Genomic DNA, 19,949 nt, shown 5'->3' with positions numbered 1-19,949 from the left:
CTGGGATCAATATAGGGACTGTAGTCACCTACAGGCTACAGTCATAAAATCAACTAATAATCAGAACAACCATAATAATATATCAGGATAAGAACATTCGGAACTCTGAACCAATCGCTATCAACAACTATTTTCCAACCAATAAAAATCTACACTGATCAACAAGGGTCTACAAATATCTTCTTTATCAAAATTCAAAATAATTATTTCATCACACGATACCGCATAGTTGAATATATAAATATATAAATATATTCAACTTTTGGACGTGTGGTGACAGATGTGTGCAGAAAAATAATAACTAAAAAAATGATAAAATGTTATCATCAGGTACAGTATTCTTATCATTAGTATTGCATTTTGGCATACAAATAAAAACACGACACGATATGATACGGGCAATTGTGAACTTCCTCCATCAATAAATCAATTATATTCAAAGTTCCATAAACAGAAAAAATGAACTGAACCGGAATCCCCGACACACAATAGTACAATACTAACGAAGACAGTATCAACTATACAAAACCCCTTCAAAGGGTCACCAAACAGTCAACTCACCCACAGTTATGACTCATCGTCGGTCACAATATTATAATATCCTCACGATCGGTCAAAACCACCAGGTCACAAATCCATCATGTGTTGTTACAGACCGTATAATAATATTAGTAATATAAGTGGTGAGCATGGTAGAGAGTACCAAGTACCAAAAACCACCATGCGCAACGCCGTCCACCAGTCTGCACATGACGTCACCGTCACCGTCACAATAACAACAATGTATAAAGTGTTGGGATAGCACCGGACAAAGAACGTGACAACATTTTAAGGATAATTACTATAATTCTTGTACCACTAGAAATGATGGGAAATGATTAACGTCATAACAGCATCCGAAATGGACGAAGCACCATATAAGAAAATGCATTGCAAAGATGACAAAAATTGCATCAATAATGGGATGTCAGTTTTAAGGAAGAGTAGAGTGCACTAGTGCAGTGTCGTAATAATTACGGTTGGGAGGATTTGGGTGTGGTATCCCCCCCGGCCCCCTCCCGTATGACTAATTTTTGAAAGTAGCAAACCATATTTCAGTAGGTACTTATTTATTAATTATTTATTTTTATTTTTATTTAAATTAATATCGAAAGATAACTGAGCCTATCACTGAGAAAAACTCATGTAGAGGCCCAGGGTTATTTAGTTTACAAATAATTCTTATTGATATAGGTACCTGATACATATTACATTTTTATATAAAGATAAATAAGGAGTTTTTCATAATAAATCAAATAAATAATTTCAATAAAAGCGTAATTTAGTATGTTAAATACAATATTAAGTTTTAGTCACATCATATTCATACCGGAGATAGTGGAACATTTTTTTTTTTTTTGAAAACGAGTAGCGACATATTAGCAATATCACTGGGCATTAAGTTTAAGTATCTGCGTCCCCAGAAAATAGAAAACTTTTCGGCAGCTAGTTTTTGTAGGCCAGTCTAAGCAAAAATGATTACTACTTATTTAACTATAAATATTGTTATTCATAGGCAGGTACATAGAAACCCGACTCACCTATGCTAGCTGTACGAATGACTAAGATAATCTAACTTTGTAATAAACACTATAGTCTATAATATAATCACTATTGCACAAATATATTGTAATATGGAGAATTAATAACAGTGCAATATTAAGTTCTCAACTCCCAAAAAATCTGTATTTCATCGCGTTAAGAACAATGATGCAATCAGAATTTGTCGGACGGACTTATTAGTTTCAAAGTTATACCATCGATTATAAATACTAGTATTTATACCTTCTAAAGTTATTTTGAGTATTTTGCATATAGTTAGGTACGCAGATTATTCCACAAATCTACATAAATCTATTAAAAGTATGTAATTATTTATGATGCTTTTATACAATGTATACTTATAGATACTTACAGACTATAGTAGTTATATTGAGAGAAGGGAGTTGTTGTAAAAGGAGAAAAAGTGTCGGTGTTAATAAGGCAATTTGAATAGTTTCAAGTTTGATGTGTATGTATCCGTGATTTTTTCTTGTTTCTTTGATGTTCTTGGGACGGCATATTATGATGTTCGAGGTCCTTTTTTCCCCGTATTTTAGAATTTCTTTGTTTCTACGAATCTGTATATGAGTATGGAAATCACCTATGGAAAGTCTAATTCCTTCATTATCAGTGGCGTAGACATGATTTCTGAAAGGGGGGATCAAAAAAAAAACGACATAGCTAAACGGGAGGGGAAAATTGGAAAATCCCTCACCCTCTCAAAACCTTTTACTACGGTAATAAAAAGCCAATGGGGAGATCTGACCCCCACGTCCCCCCCTTATCTATGCCACTGTTCATTATTAGTAGGGTCAATAGTGCGCAAGATGTTACAGGTGGCCGAGTAGTAGATTAATGAACCGTCGTAGATTTTGGATAGGATGAGCAATTTGTATATTATGGTGAGAAGGCTATTTTTCCCGAGTCCCATGTACTATGGTGAGACAGCGTTTTGATGACTTTCATTCAGTATACATTCAGTTTTGAGTTTTTGAGGTGAGGCACCCATAGAACTTTCTTTGAAAGATTATCATGAGTTTTCAGATGCTTTCAGTGTATTCGATTTTATAGTTGTTTAGGTATACATGGTGGAGTGTGTCGTTTTTCTTCTGTTATTGAAAATTATGCCGTGGGGTTTGGGTGGTGAGAACTTGAGGCCTCTGATTAAATACCAGTGTGATATGGATATGAGCGTGGTTTGAAGAAGTGCTACAGTAGTTTAGATATTGTCTTTTCTGCAATATATGCTGCAGTCGTTGGCAAATAGTGTATATTTTATGGGGGGACTGTATGTTATTAAATACGTCATTAATGGTGACGAGGAACAATGTGACACTCGTTGATATAATAATTATATATTATAATATTGACGTTTGGTAATAATCGGACTACCTACATATTATTTCGTTACACCGTCAATCAATCATTCGAGAGAAATGACGTGGTCGTTTATGAATAACGTCAGTCACCGGAATGACATATATTATATCGTCTCATTACTAAAAACCAATTTTTTGCAATATACCTATTAGTGGCTTTTATTTTCGCGTGACTATAACGTTTCATAATTATTAAAGTACAGAAACGTCCTTCAAAATTAACCGGCACTCACTGCGAGTCACTGTTAGTTCGCAAGTTTAAAAATAATAATGTTCGTGTTGTAATCACTTTGAATTATTTTTACATTTCAACCAACTATGAAACGACACACGTTTAATAAATCTAGGAATCCACCATCCACGGGATCAAAATATTAAATTATGTATCATATTGTACAAAACGATGAATAATTATCGTGTAAATTAATGATTAATATTGCATGCTAATGACTTAGACTGAGTTAGACCAACTTACGGTACACAATGTTAGTAATTAGTGAAATAATAAAAACAAATGGTTATTTTTGTACGGATATTATTTTTAGTTTTGGTGACATACATAGTATAAACTATAGTATAATACCGTGTAAATGTTTATGAATACCTATTCAAGTATACCTATACTTAGCTGGTTGAAATACGCATACACTAATGTGACAGTATTATGATGGCTTGTAAAATATGTTTTTTTCATTTGAATGTGACCTTAAAGATACTTAAAAAGTAGTACTCTTCGTCATGGTGAACCATATTATGATAATTTATAATATTCTGTCTTTTTAATTTTTTTTATTTTATTCCTAAAACAAACTTCTGATATTACTTATTTTATGGTGATATTGTAGCATTAGAGTAGGTACCTATATTCATATACTTATACCTAGATACGGCTGTGGGGGGCCCAATAAGTTCTATAAGTGGTAATTCATATTTTTTGAGCGAATGACATGACATATGATTTTACAATGTGTATTTCTTTTAAACTTTTAAATTATTTTTTTGTCTCTGTCGTCAGCTTTTGAAGCAGTAAAAATATGATAAGATTTCCAACTTTCAATATATTTTCTAGTAGAATATTGTAAATCTAGTTGGTATTTTAAGAGGGGCAAGATTAAAAAATCCCAGTACCTACTTATCAGATTATTTGGGGAAAAAAACTTACGGAAAACGAGAAGTTTTACGCGAAACCAGTTTCATTTCGGTAGACACTTTTCATGTATTTGGAATCATGGGTCGATGGGCAACCATCTATAACCGTGGTACCTATATAATATCATGGAGACTAAAATAGGGAGACCAAACTCATACGGCAGCCCACATGAGAAAAACGTACCGAAATGAGTCGCACGATTAAACGGCCACAGGCTGCGTTAAGTACGCTAGGGTTGATGCTACTTTGACCCGTGCGGTATAGGAATTATTAATGTTTTTTTCGTTTTTTGGAAAATATATGCAATATTTTGAACCTTGACTTCAGATTGTTTAACTTGTACGATTATGCATACGTGCATAAGTGTATATTTCATAAATTAAATTTTTATTTTTGTGTAAATAATTAAATTATACAATCCGTTAACACTATATCTAGGTAGTTATTTTATAAGTCTGAGCCAGATACTATTCTTATACCACACACATGTGTTTTCTTGAACGATCTATTTATACCGACATATGTATCGTTACATACTCAAATTTGTTTCTTAAGAATAACATATTTATAAAATATACCCTTAACTATAAAATCTAAAGACGGTCATGATTCAAAACAATTTCCAAAAAATGCAAAAAACATGAATAATCCCTATACTACGCGGGTTAACGTAGCAACCCTATAAAGCGTACGCAGCGCAGCCTGTGGCGAGTGTGGAAGTTTAATCGTGTGACTCATTTCGGGGCGTTATCAGATGCAGAGTTTGGTCTCCTTATTCTAGTCTTTATGCTATATATAATTAATATTAATTTAGACACATTGATTCGGCTAACTAAAACAATGTATACTATTGTACAAGGTGGTTTATTTCATCGATTGTCAGTACTAAACACTTCGTTGAGGTCCACTCTAATTTTCCAAAAGGTTGGTTTATGAGGTCAAGTTAGGGTAAAGAGATATCGAGTGTTCCAAGATAAGACGATCCCCCTGTATGTGTAGGAATTCTGACGAGATTGAGTGCTTGAACTGGATTGGCCGTGGGATTTATGTGGGTATATATGGGTGGTGGTGAGTAAGACGTATATGCGATGCGGTGGAGGTCGAAACAAAATAAAATGTTACACAAACGATAAAATATATATTATGTTCTACAGGAAATGGCTCGGAGCGACTGTTTTTTGTTTCCTTTTCGTTGTTGTAAAATATTCAAGAATAGTGGGTATATTATAAAACAACGCACCGAGTTGTACTTAGAATTTTTGCGCCTCCAGAAAAACAATTATTATCATACCAACCCTAAAAATATCTCACGCTATTATTTCGTGTAACGGCCTGGCAGAGTTAGAGATCATTTAAAGTTCGTTTTAATGACATTTATTCAAGTTTTCAACTCTATTTTATTCAATAACAATAAAAACATTTGGTAGTTTTTGATTTACTTTCTTTCTTGCTAAATTGTGTCGAAGTCGTCATAGCTGTATTTCTCGATAAAATTATTTGAAAAGTATTAGATATAAATAACATTAATATTTTCATTTTACCTTGCGCCATACAATTTTTAACTACCCCTTCCCCTTCCCACTAATGCGGTAAACTACATACTGCACCTGCAGCGCATCAGTGAACAAGCTCACATGTTCGTTTTTAATTCCTGAAAATAAAATACTTACATTTGTATATTCGGTGTGGTGTTTAATTTGATATAATTGTAATTTTTCAGAAGCCAATTGGTGCGCTGGAAAAACGGACTAAATGCTGTTTGTGCTGCAAAAGCAACAGAGTGGTATTGCAGTGCTTACTTGAAAGGTCGGCGTACGTATGCGGCGAGGCACTGAGGTTAAAAGCCAACATAAAAAATCAAAACGAAAAGGACATCAGGCTGAAAGTCAGGTTACTGCAGGTACATTTTTTTTTTAAAAATACAGAACTAAATGCATAATTTACAATAATTGCTGCACATCGCGTTTGTACGTGCACCTACCTATAACACGCTGGTATCAGCGTGTGTAATTTAATGTGTATTAGGTTACCAAACAGTTCGCATGTTCATTTATAATTTTTCTAATACTGGCAAAATACATTATAACAGGCGATTATTGAATTTTCCTTTTGAAAATAAATAAAATTACCAACGTACATTTTATACTAAATCTATTAAGTAAAAATAATATTAAATTGTTCATAACAATTAATTATTATTATGTTCGATAATAATTTATGGTACTTACGACTACATCAGTTGCAGATACTATACAAACCTACTACCTACTACCAGTCTTATTAAGATTACTTTACAATTGTACTGAAATACTTGGTGCATTGGAGAAAATCGTAAAGGTGCTTAGGGTGCTTAGCCCCGTGAATTTTAATACTAACTCTCTGAATCCTGTGCAGGGCTGTGATTATAACTTATAGTATTACTACCATAATATTTCCATTATAACTGCATTTATTAAAAATTCAAAATTTTAATGCTTTAAACCCTTTGATATTTTTGAGTGATTTGCGCCTATGACTTGGTGTAATTTGTAGTTGAAATACGTATTCGAATAATGTCTTTGAAACAGCTGGACCTTGCACACGAATTAACCAGAATCCGTAACACCATTAAAACCCCTTAAAAAAATTCTGTAATAGGCTCAATAATTTCAGATGTCACATACCCATTTTATTGTCAAGTTAAATTTTATCAAGCGGTAGATATGAATTTTAGGTATTGTATCATCTGCGTATTTAATGAAATATTAAAAATTCTTAGGAACATTATAAGTTAAATATTATTTTAAGACGAATTTTTAATTTATAATAAGTATATAGGTAAGTAATAAGTATATAAAACAAAAGTATTGTTCGTTGAAATACCTACGACGGTAAAAATAAACAAAGTATTTAGTATTCTGGAATAAAATACAAAGAAAAAGTATTTTAATAAAACTAATACTTAACAAAATTACCTAGTACCTACGTTTAGTAAATTGTACTATACAAGTTAGGTAGACCAAATGTCGATATATTTTTGTAGTATCTAGTTGAACAATATATCATAACGAATGTCATTATGTTAAAACTAGATTTCTAAGAATTTTAATTGAAAAGTATTCATTACTTAAAAGTTGGTAGGCACCTACGTATTACATTTTTATGTTAATATTAATATTATATTTAATTTCATAAGAACGATTGAAATTTCATCAATTCGTTTTTATTTACTCTATTGGTACTGTATATTATACTAAACAATAATACAATATTATACAAATTAAAATAGTATAGCCACAGCTGTAGATAGATTACACTATATATTAGTCAATAGATCGGCTTTACTATAGTATTGGAAACTAGTTTTTAATTTATTTATTTATATCACTATATAAGAGACGAGAACTAAATTGATTAAAAGAAGCTACAAAACATATTAAACGTAATCCGAATGAAAAAATATAACTGAATTTAAACAAGTGATATACATGGAGTGAATCGGCAATAGTATACTATGTGTATTATAGAACTATATATATAATAGGACACATACGAGTATAAAATAATATATTATATTGTATGGAAATCCAAAAACAAATTAATTTGGTTCAACATTTTAAATTAGGTTATACCCTACGTCGTTTTAAATTGGTCGATATGCCTACCTATAACATACTAAATTAAATATCAAATACATTATACAGCTGTATAATATCGACTATCGTTATATACATTATACACACACACAACGTAATTTATACCTCCCATCGGACACATAGAATTCGTTCATTATTCACTCAGATTAATCGTTGGCAACCTAAATTCATCAAAATGTAAAGGACATGTCATATTAAGTATTTCCCCAGTGTGGGCCGAATGCAATTTGACTAACACCGGAATTACGACATTATCTGTTTGTTTAAATATTCAGCTTACATTTAGGTAACATAAATCTGATAAATCAATACCAATAATTATTGATCCACGTCGGACCAAAACTTAGAATGCGATAACCAATAGATATATATATTGAGAGAAGCATGGACTAATAATAACGAAGCTGTTTTTTCATCAGAACACTTTTTCTGGTTGCAAAAATGGCAACAGTTTTATATATCTATTACCTACAAACTGGATGGATTGGACATCTTAACTTGCTTCAAACGTTTAGACACACTTGACAATTCCTAAGCTAAATGAAGCACTGCCGGTAGACGGTAGTATATATAACGGCAAAAAGTGTTATGCAGCGTTAACTGATATCTGATCAAATAATACGCGTACTAGCATTAATAACAACTTCTAACATAAATAATTAAAATACAATCATTTTTTTTTTTGAAAATACCTAATTGTTTTTCATAGGAAAGTATCCAAAAAAATAAGGGGCTAAGCACCCCTTCTCAGCCACTCCTGATTACCGCATTATCAAATTTAACATATTATAATATGTTACGATAACTTTGTCGATAATTTACATATTATACTTCGCAAATGAACTCAACTATACATTTGACATAATATAGTTTGTATTGTTATACAATTTTGTAAATAGTTAAATGATTATTAGCAACACATAATTATATTTATAATACCATTAAAAATATAGATTTGATCAAACGTACAAATATAAGTAGACAAAAAAAAATTAAAAATTCAGTCAAGAATCAATTGTCACCAAAGCCCACCTCGACTAAGGTACCTATAATATAATATAATATAATATAAATTATATAATATGACTATTCTGTAATAACTATATTATAGTTGTGGGAATAGTCATTCGCCTAAAGATGATAAACAAATTTAACGATCTAATAATGCGACCAAGTAAAAAAAATTTGACATAGTTGTTTTTATGTTCTGGAAAAATCTCGGTTTGGATCGGTTACACAATACACAGTTCAATATCTAGTCCCATTTCACTTAACTGCGGTTGTCATTTAAGGATTTTATTACGGTCAACATACCTTCTACTATAATTGGATATTGATAAATATTATACGGGTTATAAAATATATTATTATACATGTACTGCAGAGAAATATTTTTTACAGTAAACACCCACATTATTTTGAAAAATGTATAAACATGTTGTCAAAATTTCATATCTGGAAAATGTAAAAATACACCTGTAATTTTGACATTTTATACCTATTAATCACATAATTTGTTGGTTTATAAATTTTTTATTTCATTAATGACGAGTGACGACAACCGTTATGTTTAATGCCATAAATCGCAATATAAACTTTTTTATTGCAACGACCCTATTAGGCGCTTAAGTAGAAATTATCCTCTTAATGTATGCCAATTAATAGTTAAATATTTAGTTCTTATTTTATACTGGCTGGATTCCACGCACTTCATTGCCCGTAAAAAATTGCAACTCTTGAAAAATTGTGATTGTTCAACTCTTTTTGGGTGTAATCAACTGGGTGGCAATATGTTAAAATTCGATTTGATGTTTGTACTTGATCCGCTAATTGTAGCGTCTCACTGACGCTACTGTAGTTGTAGCGATCAACGCAGTGTCGCTACAATACACCTAATGTAGCGATATAGTTTAGTGCGCTTGAAATTTTCAGTTAGTGTAGCGAAAATTACCATTCTTTTGTCACTAACTTCAACATATTTGGTGATAGTTAAAATAGTATGATAACTATTATAAATGAGTATATTAATGCATTTTTCGGGTTTAATCCACGATTAACTGGCGTAGTCAAAACCCGTCCAGTGCCTAAATGATAAATCAGTAAAAAATTATAAGCTAGGTACCAATTTTGGAACATTAAAAAGAAATGTAGCGTTAAAGTAGCGCGTTGCATTTAAACATTAGCGACAGCGATAGCGAGCTACTTTTTTTGGGAGAGTAGCTGTAGCGTCACCACGCTACTAAAAACTATTAGCGTCCCGACCACTAGATTTGTCCGATTTAACCAATAAAATAATAAATACTAATTTCTTCTTACAATTTTTCTCCTATAACCAATAGCAACTATTTATAAACAAAAATTTACATCGTAAATCTCAAAATCCTTGTTTGAGCACCTTCCCGGGTTGGACCTACCAGGTCCGATTGTGAGTCTAAATCATTCCGGGAACCACTTAAACACACAGAAAAAATATCATCAACATGGGTACGGCCGTTTAGTATAGGAGTTTGAATACTTACACACAGCCAGAAGAAATCTTTAATAATAGGTATATTAAGATTATTTAAGACTGGTAAGCAAATATATGTGTGGTAAAATAAACATTATTAGGTATACATTTATAAAATTAATAGTTTTTTCATTGAAATTGAGTCCCTATAAATGTTCAACAAAAAATTATTTTTTTTGCTTAAGTATACACTATGAAAAAATGCCGGCCAAACGATTTATATTTTTAATTTAGCGGATCAGAGAAAACATGTTATGTTAACTAAAAGAGTACACGATTAATCCCATCACAATATTTCAAAGATCGAAAAATGTTGTGCATTAATAATATTGTGCAGCGGCATAAGCCGGTCACGCTTTGAAAGCTTATTCAAATACTGAAATACTAATTTATTCGAAATATCTACCTATAAAGGTTAAAATAATAATAAACACTAGTTTTTTTTCAAACTGAATAATCAATAGGCATTTAATTAATTTTGTTTTATATGGGTGAATTAAAATTAATTATATTGGCAATATATCATTTTACTGATATTAAATATAATAATTTGTTTTAAAAGCTTTTAAATTAATATAAAAACGCTCGCCCTAAGTCCTCTTGACTGTCTTGAGACAAAACTTATAAAAGGTTAATTTTTAGTAAATTGCTTTTATCGAATTACTTTATTCTTGTATTTGAACTCATTACTTCTCCCAATATATATATTATGTATATTGTATATATAGTTACAGGATTTGTTGTCTTTTTGAAGAATTAAATGAATATAGAATATACATACATCATAATTAAAATAAAAACCTATTTTATAGCTGTATCTATATTTATAACATAGGTATAATGTATAACACGTCAGTCATTTTTAAATTTAAAAGATATTTTTCAAAGTGTAAATTTGTAGTTTTTACGCTATCAGTTGATGCTCAAAACAGAATATAAATATTTTAATATAAATACTTATTTAAATACTCATCTAGACGATAATATACTATATTATATCATTTGAAAATTCAAACTTTTGGTAATATCACATCGTGGAATTTCCATCAAACTTTATTTGACTATTTCGCGCTGTAATCAAAATTGTATCATCCAAAAAGTTTTATCTCGCGTCCCGACACCTACGCAAGTATATACTATATTATATACTATATACTATATATAGCATTTAGCATTACATTTATAATGCATAATCCTTTCGAGTTCAATCGACCGATAATTTATTACTATAACTAGGTATTAACTTGTACCTACCTATGTATTACCATTGATCATGAATAAGTACTAATAAGTAATAAGTAAACACTTGTCACTTATACTAATTAGTATTCATATTAAATAGTATATTACCTATATAAAGGTATAATAATATGTAATTTACCAACATTTTACTTAACGAAATGTAAAATATCTTTGCTATAAAAGTGTATGAATATATGATTTAAAAAAAAACCATTATGAAAAATTAAATAAAAACCATTTTCCATCATTTTAGAAAATAAACAATTAAAAGAAGCACGGATCACCTCGGAGTCGGGATCGAGCGTACTAATACGTCTAACGACGACAAAAATATAATAACATGTTGGACATAGGTCCGAGAAATGAAACATTAGCAAGTGAAATCAATAATCACTCAGAAAAAATAATTAAGAAATCATTTTATAGGTTCAATACAACATAACTTTTATAATGGTTATTTGGTGAACCGCATGAAAATTTACATTTTTCGGTTAATGTAAACGATAATAAAATATTAGAGAACAGCTGATAACAATTATGTCTGGGTATTTTTTAATGTTTTATAATTTATAACTCTTAAAATATAAATGTTCGTATCCTTCTAAAAATATTATTATACAAGTCGTATAACGTTGAAAACATACATTTGCGGAGTATCCTCTCTGTACGTCAGCGCTCCCAACGTCTATAAACTTTGATCACTTATGGGTTCCTATTTATTTATTTCGTGATACTATACTATTTGGTATACATATATAAACAAAAATACAAACATCTTCAGTAAAATAATTCTATACAGAACGTTATTAATAATTATATTTCAAGGGTTGACGAAATATTATATCGTAACGTTAACAAAAAAGCGAGCAAGTGGATGTCGCTCTGCTGTACAGTAGGTTACAAGCGGGTCACTGTATAATGGATTGTATTAAGTTTTAATTCAATGATATCTTATCATTGTATACGAAAAACGATTCTGAGCGGAGACGGTTTGTCAGTCTGGATATTTTATATTATTATTATATTTTATTATAGCCTGTAAGTTGAATTATTATTATAAATTACAACAAAATAATTAAAACCGTTATTTTTATTTTTATTCGTTTCTAATGGTGATAGACGAAGTGTTAGAAATTAAAATCCCATTTTTAGCGGTGTTTTTGTAATTTGTCCGTGGTTTTTCCCGTGGCATTAAATAACTATTGAGAAATCGAGAAATGACCTCTCTGAAGTACCATCTTGATCCAATTTACTAAAAGATAAGGTACTATATGTTGAAATCGAAGGAGTGTTCTGGTTGAAATTATGTATAAAGGATAAAAAAAAATAAACCCCATTGTAAAACCACTAGATGATCCCTCGCTCCATTCAGAATCTAAAAAAGAAAGTGCTAAGAGTTATGCTTTTGTAGTTGCGATTTGCGTGATATAATATTATAAGACGAGTTTTTCAAAAACTTTTTAACGAGTGTCTTACGTTAAAGAAACATAAATCCTCGAGTACTGACGACGACGATTCGTATCTACATATTATATTGTTATTAAACCATCTGCATAATTTGTTTTTTTCACTCCGCAGAACGTACACTATTCGGTGGAACGAGGTATGTTGGGCGTCCAAAATCAAAAGGACGTCCAACATTCGGTCTTGGAGTACATCGGCGAGCCGATACGCACAGGATGCGAATCGCAATGGGATTCTGCCGACGGTCTGGTCCTGCCAGTGATGCCGCCTACATTGATCGGCAACTGCAGGCTGTTACAAATATATTACGTACTCAAGGTGACGTATATGACACACATCGAGTAGATATAATATATGATAATTATTATTTGCATCCAAGTCTCAGAGTTCGAGTTTCTATTTATCCTTAAAGGTTTGCTTTCCCATTGCGACACTGCATGGACACTAGCTGGGAAAACGCACTGTAGTGTTAGTGAGATTTTTGTTTAATATTTTTCTTTAGTAGGTATGCCTACAGCCTAAAAAATACGTATTGAAAACAAAAAAAATGTAAAAATATGATTAAGATTTAGGCATTTATTAATTATTATTATTATTTTGTTTTTTTTTTTTTTATGAAAGTGGTATCTCATTATAGGAGGAAAATGGCTACGCAGCCCTGCAAATTGTATCTTAAATTTCAATATCATTAGTGGAAATCTGCTCTAAATATTTTAATGGATTAGTTTTTATAAAATATTATAATTTCAAGTAGCTTATAATTTAGATAAGCAAAGTAAAAATAAAACCCACTGGTCAAGTAAAAGAATTATTTTTACAATGGGCCAATCAAATTTTTTATGGGACCAGGAAATCATAATAAATTATGTCATTATGACATATACAATAAACATGACACACGAACTATTGGATCAGAAATTACAATATACGCCACTGTTTAAGTTATATGATATAGGAGTTTTACATCCCAAAACAGTATGATATTATAAAGTGACATAGATATATACAAAGTTTACACACTTAATAGTTATGTTTGTATAAAAAATATATATTTTTACTTGTCCTACAGGCTTTCAAGTCCAACTCTGCAAAACGTAATCATAGCCAATAGGTATACTCTTTTAGGGAGATGTACGAAAAAATATTATTATTTTTTTTTATTTAATAAAAATTAGCAGAAATAATTATTTTATCTCAACCAAGTCAACCATTATAATATGATTAATAATTAAACAGAAAAAAAATAATCGAACAAAATGTTATTATTACACGTAAAGCATTATATTGAACAAAAAAATATTATGGGGAAAAAACCATTGAATGGATACGTTTGTAACATTATAGATAATAATTCTAGTTTTTTATTTTTTATTATTATGCAATGCACTATGTGCATGAATAATGAATATTCATCTTCGACAGCTAGACCATTAGTACATGTAATATTGTAATAATTTATAATTCTATAATTCTATTAATAATAATAAATATATTTTTCAAATAACTATTTAAATGGGTGCATAAATTATTACAAATGTCTATAGGTACTACAATAAATACAAAAAGTGTGCACACCTCATAAATCAAGCAAATATTTGAATATGTATTGAAATATTTTATACACCTCATCTATATTATACCCTCTTGTGTAAAGCTAGTTATGTACCTACCTATACGATTCCGGATCATCAAATTTTTTACAGATTTATTTTAATGAATTAGTAAGTGATAAGCTGCTGGATTATGCCTGAACCCGACATCTCAAAAGACACTGGTGCCTTGACCTGTTCATATAAATTAATAATTATTCACAGACAAATGTGTTGCTGAGGAATGACTAATTCTTTGCCCGCGACATACAAATCAAAATCCTTGTCACAAACAAAAAAAGTGTAAGAACAGATCGTATAAAATATTGTTACAAGTATTATTACAACATTAAAATTTAAAAAAAGATTCGCGTGATCTCTAATGAATTCTGATTAGATTTTTATAACAAAAACGTGTGAGATCATTATTTTTTAGTCCATATTATCAGGGGCGGACTTACCATTTTTCCGCCCCTAGGCATTACAACACTAGCGCCCCGTACATTGGCGTGCTCTCACCGGGGGAGGGGGGAGGGGGGAGGGGGGAGAGTAATGTTCCATGAAATAAAACAAAACTATAAAAATTGTATTTTGGTATTTTTACATTTATACATACCAACTAAACAAATAAATATTAATACAATTTTGCATAGGTACATTTGTACACTTGTACAATAATTAAATCATTTTGCGCCTTGATTTATCTGTAGCAAAATTATCTATGATTTGGTGGTGAGCACTCTAGTCTCTATAATCGTAATCGATTAGCAGATTATTATTTATTATTATTAATTAATTTATCAAGACATCTGATTTCCAGAATTAATTCTAGTATTCTAAGAACAGACTAGTTTTGGTGGCCGCGCGCCCGAGCACACTTATTTTGGTGCCGGGTGCGTGGTGAGGTGGGTCATTTCAGTTAATATAAATTAATTTACTTGCTAAGAATTGTGCTAGCCGTCCCCCACCTAGCTAGTAGAGCGGCTATATACAATGTACCCGGCAGCCCGAGGCAGTATATATTTTGACTGCCTTGGCTGACGTTTTGCGCATGCGCCATTCACAATATGCCATTCACAATATTGTAAGTGTTCACTTGGAGTGTTCCTCCCATGCATTAACATAGGCAACGCCAGCAACTGCCCCGTCGAGCGTCGATGTCGAGCCTCTAGCGGTGACAGCGCGGCGCAGCGCGTGCCGGTCGCAGGATTAAACTATAACTGCAAAGTTATTATAGCTTAAAAACGTTACTGCGACGTGACTATACGTGAGCCATTCTCCAATTTCGTCCAAGTTGAATACGAAAAAAAATTAATATAAAATATAAATTTTGGTAAATATAATTATGAAATTATGAAAAACTAAAAAGTAAAAATTAACTAAAAAATAGCGCCCCAAAAAATATTGCGCCCTAGGCACGTGCCTTGGTGGCCTATGGGTAAATCCGCCCCTGCATATTATAATAATATATAATAATAGTACGATTATTTTTTATGAATATTTGCGATGACGGTGTTTTTATTTTATAATAATAGTACGATTATTGTTTATGAATATTTGCGATGACGGTGTTTTTATTTTAGGACTTGATTTTTGGTTATTCATAATGTACATATTTCAATCGTTCGTACCAAGTATTACGTATAAACTATAAAGTATATTAGGTATTACCTAAACTATATAATTTACATTTTACATGGATACCTACTCACGAGCTATCTCAATTTTCGAATACAGAGTGCAATTTTAAATAATTAACACTTATTATCTAAAGAGTAACAAAGTTTTTGTAAATATTTTTTTTTACAAAATTTAAAATCTTTACAATCAGACAACATTTTTGGAAAAAATTATATTTTTAAGTTTCTTGCTTTTTTAGATGGTGAAATACATTTTACATTTTATATTCCTAAGTATAATATTTTTCTGAGAATTCGTATGTATTATAATATCGAATTTTTAACGAACCCTTTTTTTAGAGTACTTACTAAATACTAACTAATTTATTATTCGTTTGAAATTTGATTTTAATATATATTATATCAAAATTCTCAGAAATCAAAAAATGATGCTGTCCCCCGTCATTCAAAGATTATAATGATAATAAATTGTTTTATATAAAAAACATTAACTGTTTTGTAAAATTCAAATTATTAAAATATTTTTTAAAAAAATTTATACTTTTCTATAAGTAGGTACCTATATACCTAAACCTAATAACTAATGAGTATTTACTATAAAAAATTTAAATAATCACTTTATTTAAGGCAATGATGGATCTGATTCAATCGTCCCCGCTTGTAAACTCCTCGAGTTTGGTTATGTGATGGTTTGACACAGCTCAATATTATTTGCACACTGTACCTATGCCAAAATAGATTCGATCACTGGTTTATGATTATATGTATTATACGTGTATGAAATAGTTTGAGTTTGAGAATAATACGAAATAGATGTAACTTCAGTATAGCATCGTTCTTTTGGATTTTAAGTATGAGTTCAATAATAATTAAAATAACAATCCGTAATGTCAAATATTGATAGTTGAAAATAAAAATCACACACCATCATTGTAAAACCAATTTATTCGCTTGAATTCTTAAATATTATTAAAACTATATTTTATTATAAACTATTATAGTTGAACTTTCTATACATCCTGAGAAAAATAGCGCTAAACACAGTATAATTTATTTATTTATTTATTTATTTACGGACAAATTCATTATGTCCAATTTCAAATATATTTACAATAGTGACACAATAGTAACTATAGTAATTTACAATAAGTTGAGCATTAGTTACAATATTATATAAAAAAAAAATAACTTAAAATGAACAGAAGTCATACCTATTATATTTAAATATATATATAATAAACTATGAAATACAAGATAATACAAATTTAGAGAATACAATTAATTAAATAAATTATGATCGTTAAGATTGTTACCATAATATATTAAAATTTTGTATATTATTTTATTTTATATTTACATTATGTAATAACTTAAAAATAAGAATAAATATAAATGCGACTCCTGTCGATAAATATATTTAATTCAGATGTTAAAAATAATAAAACTAAGCTATTACCTTCCTCCAGGTGTTCGGAGGGCTCTCGAGATCGTGTATTCGAGAATTAGATCAAATACACTGTACAATATAATTTATGTAAAAAGCACATATAAATTAATACTGCAACCAATGTAAAATATTATATATTAAATGCCTTAGGTACCTGATTCGCAGTTGTTCGTGAATTATGTTGCAAGAGTTTTTAGATTTTAGGTGACACAAGGTAATACTTCAAATATACAAATCAAAATAAAAACGCACTGATTTTAACTTAACATAAGAGAAAAAAATCAAGTTAAATGTCGCGTTAATTCAAGTTAAAAAAGTTATAATGGTTAATGGCCAATGGGTGGCTCCTTGAACAACTCCTTCATATCAGTATTGGTACCTAGTACCTACCTACCATACAATTAACTAATAAAGTTATTGTGTATTCCATTGAATGGATTGTTTAATAATTCAAATAAAACTATTTATAGGCAGGAATTGTTTTATTCGTATTTATTTAATATTAATAAATTAATGATTTTCAATAACAATTTCAAAATTGATATTTATTGATTTTTATATTACAATGAACTCCGTTCCTTGGAGATAATGTTCATGCTTTGTAAAATTCGAAGTAGCATAAAATCTAATCAGAGTCTTAAAAATAAATCCACTGTTTAATCAAAAAAGAGTTTTCACCGTCATTGATAGGGTGTGTTGAGGTATAAAAAAAGATAATGAGCATAGGAAAACATACTGAGGATAATTTTACGAACAATTCAATATGAAAAAAAACATAATAGTACGGATTCAAATAGTAGGTACTCAATGATTTTACTCTATTAAAGAATATAAACCACCCACAAATTAAAAAAAAAACCCGTATAGATTAGCGGTAGTTGGTCCCTAATCCCCATGTATAATAATAATAATATGTTATCTAGTATACCTATTGTGGTTTATCGTTGTGTTTATAATTTATTTGTGTTATAATATCGAAAATTTTTCGGTTTGGAATAATTATTAATAACAAATTACGACGTTTGATTATGCAAAAAAAAAAATTATCCCAAAGAAAGCATATTGACACAGCTGAACAAATAGGTACCCATAATTTTATTTTATTCGTATATCGTAATAATTTATATTCTATAATACATTTACACATTATATGATCTTTATTAAAAACTATAAAAAGCATGGAATTTGTGAAAATACAGTTTCATTCATATTAAAGGAAACACGGTTTTTTTTAATAGATATTTTTATTTAAAATTTGATAAATTTAAAACGAAGATATAAAGTACATTTACGTGTAGGGACTTTTGGCGACTGGGTAAAGTGTAGATGAAATCAAGTTCCATTAAAATTTGTTTTATGTTACCTACTTTAGTAGCGCATAAATTTAATTTATTTTGCATATTTTGGGACTTTCAGTGTAAAACTGTAAAAGTAACTATATTTATATGCTTATTTTACAGTTAATTTGGACTTTGGCTCATTAAATTCTCAGCCCCAATAATGACATTAACATGGAATGGCCACAGCACCTGTAGTACTTAAAGTACATTGTACCTATCTATATAGTTAGTTGTTACTTGTTATATTATATATTTATATCCTCTATGTCCTATGGTATATGCGGTAGCAACTAGGCAAGGGCGTATCTAGAAATCAACCAATTTCCGATGAAATATTCTTCAGCGTACTTATATAATATATTAATATTGTACATTCTTACTCACAGGTCTGCGTGGATTTGGGTAAGGGAGACGAAGACCTCAACATAACGTTTCCGATAACAATAGCCACTGTGCCATTCAGGATACCAAACTGTAACAAGACTCCTCAAATATATTACAGTAAGTACCAAGGTAGAAAGTACATATAATATTGATGTATATAAGACAAAGGCTTAATTGGTAATAACTGGTTATTATAACCTGCAGTGGTGTATTTTGTGTAGGGGGGAGTATTCAGAAAATGCGTCTCCATAATGTGACGTAGGTATTAGGTACTATATTTATTCAAATTCACACTTATTACTTTTTAGTCAAAAAAATATAATTTGTTATCGTATCAAATTAATCATTGTAATCACAAAATTGTATATTTGTAGGTATTGAATATACAATCAACTGATTATACAACCAATCCATACGACCATACCCATACCCAATCATGTGCCCTAACATACATCAGCTTGTAAAAAGCCTTATATCCGTATAGCCCGTAGGCAGTACCGCAACTACACCAATTTGGGCCCGTGTGTAAATAAAATGAATGGCCCCTCCTCACTCTTGAAAATTGAAAAATTAATTTTTCCAAATTGAA

The 19,949-nt window shown here is 30.2% G+C and overlaps 1 protein-coding gene across 2 annotated transcripts in view; it reads left to right on the top strand.

Moving 5' to 3' along the window:
- The window catches only part of LOC100167737 (arrestin domain-containing protein 3-like), a 115,214-nt gene that overhangs the window by 91,088 nt on the left and 4,177 nt on the right, over positions 1–19,949 (top strand). For both annotated transcript variants that reach the window (XM_029490255.1, XM_029490254.1), the window contains exons 6-8: positions 5,831–6,010; positions 13,075–13,278; positions 19,363–19,477. In XM_029490255.1, coding sequence (XP_029346115.1) covers positions 5,831–6,010; positions 13,075–13,278; positions 19,363–19,477 — 499 coding nt within the window. The remainder of the gene's footprint in view (positions 1–5,830; positions 6,011–13,074; positions 13,279–19,362; positions 19,478–19,949) is intronic.

Source organism: Acyrthosiphon pisum, chromosome A2 (genome assembly GCF_005508785.2).
Source record: "Acyrthosiphon pisum isolate AL4f chromosome A2, pea_aphid_22Mar2018_4r6ur, whole genome shotgun sequence".
In the NCBI taxonomy this organism is placed as follows: Eukaryota; Metazoa; Arthropoda; class Insecta; order Hemiptera; family Aphididae; genus Acyrthosiphon; species Acyrthosiphon pisum.
The sequence above is the reverse complement of the archived record's forward strand: the minus strand, read 5'-3'. Positions and strand labels throughout refer to the sequence as shown.